Source organism: Lynx canadensis, chromosome B1 (assembly GCF_007474595.2).
Source record: "Lynx canadensis isolate LIC74 chromosome B1, mLynCan4.pri.v2, whole genome shotgun sequence".
In the NCBI taxonomy this organism is placed as follows: Eukaryota; Metazoa; Chordata; class Mammalia; order Carnivora; family Felidae; genus Lynx; species Lynx canadensis.
In genome coordinates this window covers 170446655-170459198 of record NC_044306.2, presented here as the reverse complement: position 1 = coordinate 170459198, position 12544 = coordinate 170446655, and the positions used below count along the sequence as shown (strand labels likewise).

The 12544-nt window shown below is 35.8% G+C and overlaps 1 protein-coding gene across 1 annotated transcript in view; it reads right to left on the bottom strand.

Moving 5' to 3' along the window:
* Nucleotides 1-12544, bottom strand: part of ATP8A1 (ATPase phospholipid transporting 8A1) — a 231850-nt gene that overhangs the window by 129921 nt on the left and 89385 nt on the right. Inside the window, 2 exon segments of the mRNA XM_030313951.1 lie at nt 1435-1507; nt 10571-10615. Of these exon segments, the coding sequence (XP_030169811.1) occupies nt 1435-1507; nt 10571-10615 (118 nt within the window).

Genomic DNA, 12544 nt, shown 5'->3' with positions numbered 1-12544 from the left:
GAGAAAGGGAGACACAGAAGCAGGCTCCAGGCTCTGAGCTGTCAGCACAGAGCCTGACGTGGGGCTCAAACTCATGGACTGTGAGATCATGACCTGAACCGAAGTCAGACGCTTAACTGACTGAGCCACCCAGGCGCCCCAAGAAGTCAGATCTTTTAAATTAAACATCTTCCTGTTTGGCCCCCAATGAAAAGAAATATCAAATAAAAAAATTCTCCTATGGTCTTGGTCAAAAAACAAAACAAAACAAAAAACAACAAACTAAACGAAAGCACAACTGAAGTGATTGGAAGGGTAAATCATAACATTATTTGAAAAATCTGTTCTCAGGCTAGTACAGTAGACAAAACAGACATGGTCCCTGCTGCATGAAGCTTAACTTGTGGGAAAGAAAGAACACAGATAAATACACAAATATTTATTTATAGTGTGAAAGGACCATAAAGGAGAGAATGTGCAAATATCATGTAATGTGATTTGGGCCAGTCTGATGACGTTTGGCCTCATGAAGAACTGAGCAAAGAGTTTTGCATCAAGCAGGAATCAGACATGACTGAAAAGGTCCTAAAGAAGGAAAGAATGAAGTGTGTTTGAAAAAACAGAAGCCAGTATGGGCTGGGGGAAAGAAAGCAGCTCAAGCGAGGTTGGTAATTTAGGTAGGGGCCGGACCGTGTATGGCTGTGAGTTAAGAAGCCAGAGAACGGTTTTGAACAGAGAAGTGATGGAAGTGACTTCCAGTTCCATGATTCCAGTTGCCATTCACAGCAAGAACTGGAGGGGAAAAAAATGGAAGCAAGGAGACTAGCTGGGGAATGCTGGGAGTCTGGACGAGGGTCGTGAAAGTGAGAAGGAAGGAAAGAAAACAAACAGGATATATTCTAGAAGTCAGTACTGATGAGGGCTGGGGTGATGAGTCAGTACTGATGAAGTTCTGGGGTGTCAACTTCAGGAAGCCATATCATTTGATCTGACAGAATTTTTATAAGTGACAATAACTTCGTAAGTCGAGCAGTCACTCTGAGCAGCAGGTACAGAGTTGGCACTGTACAGAGCTCTGTACTCTTACTCTGTACTCTGTACTCTTACTGTACAGAGTTGGCACTGGCCTATTGTTTTGAGCAGGTAATTCATTTCTAGCATTTCTACAGATATTCTGAAATGGTGAAGAGTGAGTTGTTTCATACAGAGTTCTATAATTATTTAATATAAGACATTTTGAAAAGACAGAATATTGATGAACAATACTATTAAAACTGAATTTCTAATAACCATGAATTTGTGTTGACCAGGTAAAAGGATTTAATAACAATAGATTTTGGTAAGTATTAAAAATGATCCTGAAAAAAAAGAATATATAAAGAGAGACGATAATCCAGAGAAATACTCATTAGCTTTCACTCATTAACAAAAAGATAATGGTTTTATGTTGCTTACATGATTATTTTGGAGGTTTTCCAACAATGATGAATCACTAAATGTTTTTTCGTCTCCAAACTGTGAGCTCTGCCTGAAGGGGAAAATAAATGGAGCAAAACTGGTTCATTGATACAAGTCATTGTTCTATTTGTGACTAACTTTTTAAATAAATCATTATGCAAACCCTTAATAGATTCAATATAGTCTGCATTTCCAGATATCAAAGATTTCATAATTGAATCATACAATATTTTCAATTATTCTAAAATGTAATGGACTTTTGCAGTATAATAAAAATAGTATTTTATAGTTCATTTTTCTGGAGTGAAATTATACTGTGGCCACATGAAGTTTAAAAACTTTTTAAAAAAGTAATAAAACTTTTAAAATACCTGGAATTTAATTTCTTCTACTCCTGTTAATTTTTTCCAGGTTTTAGAGTTTGAAAATCAAGTTCTTATAAAAAACAATATTGATTCCTTTACTTTAGCCAATGAGAAATCTTTATTTGTAGTGGCTAACATTATAGAATTATCATATGGAATATAAAAATATAAGCAATAAGCTTTTTATATATCTTATCAACATCTGTCACTAACAGATATCTGGTATATTTATGTATATATCACTTGTCCTGTGTCTATATAAGAAGAACAAATCATAAAAATATATGGGATTTTTTTGGGGTGTGGCTATCTTTGGATGAGCAAACACTTATGTACTACATATGAAATAAATGGAATCAAAATTGCATCTGTAATCTAGCTATTATTAATCTCATGGCCATGTGGTTTAATATCAAGATGTTGAGATTAAAAGAACAAGCAGCATTTAAAGTGGGAATGTCAAACCTAAAGGGTGTATTTTGCAATGGTTCAGTGAAAATATATACATCTAACCTTTTGTGCATAAAAAAAAATTCTGGAATTCACCAAGGAAAAATATGTATCCAGTAATAAATAGCTATTACCCAGAAAGCTCTTAATCACAATTTTTACAGGTTACAGAATATTATCAATGCCAATATGCCAAATAGCAAGAGTTTCATATTTTAAATCCAGCAGTTTGAAAGGAAGGAGAAATTGAAGAAAAAAAGAATTTGAAATAATGAAACATACACAGTATCCATGAAATATATTTTTCCCATAAACCAAAGGAGGAAGTTAGAACGTTTATAATAAAATACAGCTCCATTTACATGTAGTAGTTTGATCTATTAATTATGAAAATTATAATACAGTACATCTTCATTAGCATGTAGTAGTTTAGAATTCTCAAAACATCCCTAGGAGACAGAATAAACACATTACTACTTTTCCTCTAGTTTTAAAGATAGAGGGAAAAATCCAGTAACTTTTAAATGATTTATCAATGGGAACATAAAAAATTGACATAAGTTTTCCTCCAAATATTACCATTTCTTAAAAAGAGTTTATTTCTGAGGCTCCATAAAGTCTCCCTATTATTAAAATGTATTCATTAATGGTTGTTAGTTATACATTCCTACTTATTTGTTAGATAAATTGAAATGTCAAGGAATAATCATAGTAACATCTTGCATGCGGAGGCCTATCTTCTTTCCAAAGGATTCCAGACTAAAAGCTTTCACAAATCTGAAGATATGTCTTGTTAATCTCAACAGAAACCCTTTAATCTCATAAATCACAGTTACCATAATTGATACAACTTTCAAATGTATTTATAACAAATAACTCTAGATGTGCAATTGAAATCTTTACACGCACACATCCTACCCTCCATTTACCAATGAAGCTTCTTCTACCATGAATAATGCTAAATAAGAACTCTTCAACCAGGAAGTGGCTTCTTTTCTAAGATCATAAAAACTACAAATAAATCATCTGCTAATCCACATAGCCTGGGTTGGATAACTCAGGCATGGAGCTCTCACTACTCCTCTCTGAAATCTTACAAAACATTCACTTTTAGTAAAAGTAAACATAAAATTAGAAGGCTCATGTCATTTCAAAATAAGAACCAACTGCCTTAAAAGTAAAAGTGAGAATTTAAACTCAGTTGACAAAATTGTATGAATCAGCAAACCGCTCACAAATACAAATGTCAAGTCAACATTTTGTTAGATTTTTCCACAGAAATTTTCAAGTGGCATGAGGCACACAAGGAGACAAATTATGGTGTTTTGCAGGAAGGAATAAGATAGGGAGTGTAACATTAAGGTAAGGAGAATAAGAAGCAGGTGGCCCACAATGCCACATAAATGGTAGCTTCCTGCAGGCTTATTTAAAAACTAGGATACATTGTAAATAACTATTCCCTGAGTATACAAAAATGAAGATCCCCCAGAGCAATAAAAATTAACAGAAAATTTAGAATGTATATGGCTTCAGTCAGTACTACTTATTTTCATATATGACATGGACTATGACATTTTTTTAAAATTCAACACTCATTACAATGTTTTCTAAGGTCATTAGAAATAAAGGAAAAACACAGGTGGAGTCATACTTTTCACCTTAAACCAAATAAACCCCAGATGGATGAACAATTTAATAAAGATACTAAAGATAGGGGAAAATTTTTAAAATAACTTAGGAGTGGGAAATGCCTACGTATCACATGCGTAATTCACAAAACAAGTAGATAAATCTGACTGCATAAAATTAAATGTTTCTGCATAGCAAAAACTACTGCAAGCAAAAATCAAAAGCCAAGTGAAAAACTGGGAAAAACTGTTTCCAACTCGTATAATGAAGGTCAGTTTCTGTAAAATAGAAAGAACTCCCAGAAACCAATATGACAGAGATCAACAATATGGCAGAACAATGAGCAGATGAGGAAATACGAGCGCTTTAAATACAAGCTCCGGTTTACCTGAAAATGAGAGAAATGAAATTTAAATTTATCAATTTGGCAGAAATAAAGTTTGACAATTCTGTACTGTTGTGATTATGGAAAAAGATAAATCATACCATTGGTGAGAATGAAAATTGACATAACTTCTCAAAAGGACAATTGGGTAATTTCTACCAAAATTAAAATGCATGTATCCTTTGATCCAGTAATTTCAGTTCTAGGAATTTACACTAGCTATCTACCTAGTGCAAAATGTATGTACAAATTCATTCTTCGCAGCACATTTTTTTAATAGCAAAAGATTAGAAATAACTCAAGTACTAAGAAAGATGTTGCTTTAAAGAATTGTGGTACATCCACATAACGAATACTATACAAAAACCAGGAAGCTCTTCATTTGATCTTGGACCAACCAAAAAGATGCACGTCAAAAGGAAAGCTGGTACAAAACAGGGCGTATAGTATGCTTTGCTTTCTGTAAATACATGAGAAAAAAATACGTGCATGTATATATGTAGAACAGATCTGGAAGGATACACCTGAAACTGATTACACTGCCTGCCTCCAGGAGGGGAAATGAAGGGCTCAAAGAGAGAGAAAGGAGGAAAATCTTCCCCTCCTTATACCATTTGAATTTGCAACATGTCATTGCATTATGAACTTTAAAAAATAAAATTTAAATTAAAAATTAAAAACAAGAATAAAATCCACATCAGCCACAGCCTACACTAAATGTATACATTATGCACATACATATAATACACATGTGCACACACAGGAAGACAAAGGTAGTGTGACTATAAAGCACCAGTTTTTGAAAGGATCTGTGCCTCTGGCTTTTAAGTTTCTTTATTTTATTATATATAGAGAGACTGTGTGCATGGGCAGGGGAGAAGGGGCAGAGGGAGAGAGAGAGAATCTTAAGCAGGCTCCATGCTGAATGTGGAGTCTGATGTAGGGCTCGATCCTATTATCCTGGGATCATGACTCGAGCTAAAATCAAGAGTCAGAAGCTCAAGGGACTGAGCCACCTAGACTTCTGTACCTCCTACTTTTAAATGATGCTATCGGTTGCAAACTAAAATCGCTTAAAAGGAGATTTAATTTTTAGAAAGGACTTTGTTATTGGGACCTCATGAAGATAAAAACCTTCTGCACTGCAAAGGAAACAATCAACAAAACTAAAGGGCAACCAACAGAATGGGAAAAGATATTTGCAAATGACATAGCAAGCAAAGGTCTAGTATCCAAAATCTATAAGGAACTCACTAAACTCCACACCTGAAAAACAAATAATCCAGTGAAGAAATGGGCAGAAAACACGAATAGACACTTTTCTAAAGAAGACATCCAGATGGCCAACAGGCACATGAAAAGACACTCAACATCACTCCTCATCAGGGAAATACAAATCAAAACCACACCCAGATACCACCTCACTCCAGTCAGAGTGGCTAAAATGAACAAATCAGGAGACTATAGATGCTGGCGAGGATGTGGAGAAACGGGAACCCTCTTGCACTGTTGGTGGGAATGCAAACTGGTGCAGCCACTCTGGAAAACAGTGTGGAGGTTCCTCAAAAAATTAAAAATAGATCTACCCTATGATCCAGCAACAGCACTGCTAGGAATTTACCCAAGGGATACAGGAGTGCTGATGCATAGGGGCACTTGTACCCTAATGTTTATAGCAGCAATTTCAACAATAGCCAAATTATGGAAAGAGCCTAAATGTCCATCAACTGATGAATGGATAAAGAAATTGTGGTTTATATACACAATGGAATACTACTTGGCAATGAGAAAGAATGAAATATGGCCTTTTGTAGCAACGTGGATGGAACTGGAGAGTGTTATGCTAAGTGGAATAAGTCATACAGAGAATGACAGATACCATATGTTTTCACTCTTATGTGGATCCTGAGAAACTTAACAGAAGACCATGGGGAAGGGGAGGGAAAAAAAAAGTTAGGGAGGGAGGGAGCCAAACCATAAGAGACTCTTAAAAACTGAGAATAAACTGAGGGTTTGATGGGGGTGGGAGGGAGCGGAAAGTGGGTGATGGGCATTAAGGAGGGTACCTGTTGGGATGAGCACTGGGTGTTGTATGGAAACCAATTTGACAATAAATTTAATCCTTAAAAAAAAAAGGACTTTGTTATTCAGAGTCGTGTCCAGTCAAGTCCAAGAATATGAATAAGTGATAGAATTCGGTAATACATTTGTTGGACATTGGTTTTAACCAAAGTAGTAAGACCTACTTTTCCATATGGCTCAAAATGTTTTTGAAGGCAATTACAAAGGAGGAGTTCCAAAAACATTCTGTGAAACGGCTGCATCATTGGAATAAATAAATTACCTGTCAACGTAACTACTTTCAAGACTAACACTAATTTGGATGTGTTAGATCTCATTATTATACAGTCATACCGGGAAAAATGTTTTCATGAGTCTAGCTGCTGCAGCAGAAAAAAAAAATGCCACTCATTCCATACATAATTATATACCAGAAGAAAATGAGAAAATAAGACCAGAAAATAGTACTATCTACTGATATTATGATAATACTAATAACCACAGTGAAATGACTAAGCACAAAATACAATAAGGGAATCCTTCTGGAGAATCATCTTCATTAGCATTAACTTAAAAATATACCAGAATAGTGTGGGATCTATATTAAATAGTTAAGGAAAACAAATATGTTATCTGGGATTTGGTTCAAAATAATGGTGAGGGAAAGTATAGATGAAATTGGTCTTGAGTACGTTATTATTGAAGTGAGTGAATGCGTAACCTGTCTACTTTCGTTTATGTTTGAAATTTTCCACAGTGAACATTAGGAAAAGAAAAAAATGGCTATGGAAATATACAGTTTTGAAAAATAATCATATCTTAGGACTACATGAATAGCATAAGCAGAACTTTTTTTCCATTGGTAGATTTTTAATAGAAAAGAATTACTCTGTAAGGTTATATGTTAGCTTACGATACTTGGCAGTAACAAAAAAAAACCATACCAACTTTGAAGTGGCTACTGGTTGGGAAATGATCTTATCTCTGTAAACTATTTACACTAATATATTTAAGTGAGTGAAGCTACACCTGTCATCCATTATCTTTAATGTCAAGGGAATGTGTTTGAAGATACTCTCAAGAGAGTATTATAGGTTTGCCTTCAAATTCCATTAAATGTACAATCATCTACATACATTTAAGTGTTAAATATTATATGTTTTTTAAACTTGACATTTTGTGGTGAATATGGTTCAAGGAGGGCAGTAAAATATATACTGGCTACAGGTTTTATATATGGAATTCAATGAACTTCACATTGAAATGTGAAGCTGTTGACAGACAGGAATGAACTTTGATTTTGGGTTTATATACTCATCTACACTCTCTAGTTTATCCTTGAAGACCAGCACCATGAAGATGTGGTCAGATGCCTGGAGCATAAGATTCAACCAGGATTACATTTTTTTTTTCTTTTTCAGGATCACACTTTTGATCTTGGTATTATTGGCAACATAAAATCAAGTGGATGAGGTTGGGGAGATTCCACACTTATGAATGTGCAAAATTTTGCTCCCTGTGCTAACTTTTCACAAAACAGTTAAATTGTACCTGCTCTTGCCACCTTAACAAGAAAGAAAAAAAAAGCCTGAAATGGTAAGGATATTTTGTGCTCTAAAAGCGTATGTTTTTAAAATTCTGTAAGTTCTATAGGACATAACGTGACCAGCACCTATTGTCTAACCAGGCTGGGTGAGGTTTTAACTGTGGCTTCCACATTTCCTGGTTGTGTACTTTGGGGCAAGTTACTTTGCCTAAATTTCACCAATTCTAATATGGTCACGTCAATCACAACTCTTCAAATGTGTCATCAGGATTGAATGAGAGACATCAGAGCTAACAGTCTCTGTGAGTATACTATGTCCAGACTCTATTCTAAGCACTTTAAAAACAGAACTCACTCAATATTCACAACCTCCCTATGATGTTCAAATTCTGCCAGATGAGGACAGGCAGGCAGAGAGATTAGGTGACTTTTTCAAGGGCACTGGTAGGATCAGGATGTGAACTTGGGTGGTCAGAATCCAACGTCTGCATCCTTGACCACTGCAGAAAGCCGGGACAGAACAGAGACTCAAGTACCATCTATTCTTTCATCTTTGCAGGTCTACAGGTAACTACCTGATAGATGGGGAATCTAAGCATATATTTAAAATAAAGCTCACCTTATTATCAAGGTGATAAATGCCTTCCCTATGGTTATTTTTTAAAATACTAATATTTAAGTGGAATCATGCAATTTATGCAAAATCCGGCATTTCTTAGGGTTATCTAGTTTAGAGTATCAAATAACAAATTTTCCAAAAGGGTGTTTTTTTTTTTGTTTTTTTTTGTTTTTTTTTTTTAAATTTTTTTTCAATGTTTATTTATTTTTGGGACAGAGAGAGACAGAGCATGAATGGGGGAGGGGCAGAGAGAGAGAGGGAGACACAGAATCGGAAACAGGCTCCAGGCTCTGAGCCATCAGCCCAGAGCCTGACGCGGGGCTCGAACTCCCGGACCGCGAGATCGTGACCTGGTTGAAGTCGGACGCTTAACCGACTGCGCCACCCAGGCGCCCCCAAAAGGGTGTTTTACAAAAAGAAGTTAACTAGATAATATACCATCCTCTCTTTCCAATAGCAATAAAAGTAATAAAACAACTTCTATTGAAAGTAGGATATTTTAAATGACCTGAGTAAATAAACAACAATTTTTAACATTTCCATTCAATCTTAATGAAAACATGGTAATGGTAATTTCCTTCTCTTAAGAATAAATGAGCTTTCTGGGGCGCTTGGGTGGCTCAGTTGGTCAAACGTCCGACTTTGGCTTAGGTCAGATCTCATGGTTTGTGAGTTCAAGCCCCACGTCAGGCTCTGTGCCAACAGCTCAGAGCCTGGAGCCTGCTTTGAATTCTCTCTCTCGCTCTCTCTCTCTCTCTGCCTCTATCCTGCTCATGCTCTGTCTCTGTCAAAAATAAATAAACATTAAAAAAAAAGAAGAAATGAGCTTTCTTAGAAAAATGTATAGATTCTACACTAGTGAACAGTATTAATAGAATTATATTAATGTTACAGAAAAACAACAAATAAAGATAGTCAAAATTTTACTACATTCTCGAAGGATTCAACAAAAGGGAATATCTACAGCATTAAAGTTGAATTATCTACCAAAAGTAAGAAGCCTTGGAATATTTTTAAAAATGGTAAAAATTATTCAGTTGTGTGTAGGTGTTGAAATTGGAAGACGCTCTAAGCAATGAGCTTAGATGTGATGACTCATCAGTTATCACATGAACCAAACAGCTGTCTCTATCAGTATTATAGGTACGAGGTTTACTGCAAATTGTTACCAAATCTCCACTTTACTGCAATAAAATTCAAGTTGAAAAAGATTAAATAATGTTATTGGACTTCCATGCATATTGGAAATGTGGCTAAATCATAAAACACATGTATAACCTGAAAATAAAAATATAACCACTTATAAAACCACAATGTTTTCTATAGTTACCAGCACTAAAAGAACCTGTTTTCGGAAGTTTCATTGGCCACTAAATCATGATGAATTATAGAAACGGCAAAATAAACTTATACTGTTCTAAATGAAAATGTAAATCCATGTGGGGGGGGTGGTTTAAGGGAACACAAAAATCCAGAAATTAAAACTATAAAATGCCATCTTTAATTAATTCTAAAATTAATTAGATTCCAGTTAACTTTAGTCCTTGGTAGCATTAGTCTTCCAACATTTGTCCCAGACATTTAATTTTAAAAATATTCCTTTTCTAGCCCATATTCATTTAGATTTAGCAAACGAATGAAAAGATGTGAAGAGCATTTCCACTTCTTAGGTAGGTTTCAACAGCATCTTTTTTGTGGCTCTGTAGAGTACGTAAATAGCAGCAGAAGGTGGCAGTGCTGCGCTAAAAAATATCAAACTTCTTGAGTTCCAACTGAAATCAGCTAGTTCACAGCCCAGGGACCCAAAGTTGATCATTACAGACTTTATTACAGATACATAATGCAGAACTCTAGCAGGCCTAACCATTAAATTAAATGTTTGTAACATGACTAAAGGTTATGCAATAGGAAGTCAAGGATATTCAACGGATTTTAAGAAATACATACTTCACAGCATTGTTACCCTATTTTATCGATAATGCTTTTCCCCCCTGAAAGTAGTGAAATGTGTTTATCAAAACAACAAAATGCAAATCTCTTAAAGGAATCAATGAGACAGAAAGGTCCATGCAGCTTACCATTCATCAGGAGAGCAGCCATAATCCTCAGGTTCAGGGACATGGCTTCAGAAAGCAAGAGGAGGGGCAGAAAGAGAGGAAAAAATAATCACAGAAAGGCTCAAAACATAAAAGCATGAATAAAGGAAGTACTGCAAGATGGATCTTGAAAAAGTTAAGAAAATGAACTTTTAGTTGATTTTGAAAGAATGGCAGTTAGCATAGAATTAGAACATGATGATTTATGGTAACTAAGCAGGTTTACAAAATTATTCTATAACAGGAAAGCCAAATTGCCTCTTGACCATGGAATTTGCTCATTTTATTCACAGAATATTCAAAAATAAATATTTCAACCTAGAGGTTTAAATACATGCTAAAACCAATGGAAAATTAATTACATGTTGTATAATCAGAATAAAGTATTTTAATTAAACAAACATGCTAATACCTAGGAACAAACGATCATATTGATAAAATTTCCCAGGTACGTTTGAGAAGTAAATTTAACCACCATGAAGTAATGTGTCTTTAAACAGGTATAATATTACAGTAAAATATTGCATTTCTATAATTAAATGGAACTGCATTTTAAAAGATGAACTGATGGAATTTGTCACTGAAACCATAATTCACTCATTAAGCCATCTGTTATCTCAAACAGAACACACATTCATCAATAAGTTTAATTTCATCTGTTAGCTCATTTGAGAACCAGGAAAAGTCTGACTGATGTATTGCTTTTGCTTCAACCAGCCAGTCATGTATTTAGTCAGAAGTGGTTCATTTACTACATGACAGAGCAGATTTTCTTTCCTCTCTTCACGGATTTATTAAATTTTTATTTTCATTGTTTAAATTTTTTCAGCTTTATGGTGATATAATCAATGTATAACACTGTACAAGTTTAAGGTATACAACATGATTACTTGATACACTTACATACTGCAAAATGATTACCACCACAGTGTTAGCTAACACCTCCGTCACATGGGTACCATTTCTTCTTTTGTGGTAGGAAAAGGTAAGATCTATTCTCTCAGCAGCTAGAACAGATTTTCTCATCTCTCATTTCTTTAACGATATATGACCACTCCATATTTTTTCTTTAAATTAAATTTGTTAGGTAGGGTTTAAAAAAAATACAGAGTTGAGTACAAATGTAAAGTCACCGTTTTTGACAAATGTAACATTTCACTGAAAACTTGTGGTGTCCTTTCACTCCCTCAATGTCCATCCCACTCTCTTCACCTTTCCACCCAACTGGCTATGACATATGTGGGCCTTATTCCAAGGCACCTCTTCCACCTCCAAAGCATTAAACCTCCTCCAGAGCAATATGCAAGGCATAGTCATAAAAGGCAGTCCCCTCTACTCTCTATTCTCTCCATTCTCTCTCTATTCTACTCTCTATTCTCTCTCTCTATTCTCCTCTGGTTTACCAAAGGACTTTTGTTGATGCTTGAGAGGAAGGGCTAACCAAGCCTCTTGTGGGCTGGACTCCCAGAAACACTCTGTGGAAACTGGCTGAAGCCCAGCGCTTAAGGCAATCACTTCTCATCAACCTCAAAGCTTGGACTCTAGCCCTCCACACTATACCAGAGGAGGGCCAGTGACACCCAAGCAAAAACACCGTGCCAAGGCTCTGCCAAGTTGCACTGGTGTTGGACAGCAGTGGCCGATCTCACATCAGGAGACAGGCCGTTGCTTCTCAAGTCATACAGGTTAAACGATGCAAAGCTGAAGGCTAAGGGTCCCTCTCCCCGGTTCTGGTCCAGCCCTGGCTGAGGCTGAGCTGAGCACTATTCAAATGAGATGAGCAGTAGGAGAACCACACACCTGCTACTGAACCTGTCTGCATGAGTGTGCCCACGGCTGCTGCTCCAGCAGCTCGGGGGTGCATGTGCTATCTGGTCATTTGCTGGTGTGTGCATGTCAACACTGCTGTATCTGCCTGGTAAGCTCTTCACTTAACCAAACCCATTCTTAGATCTC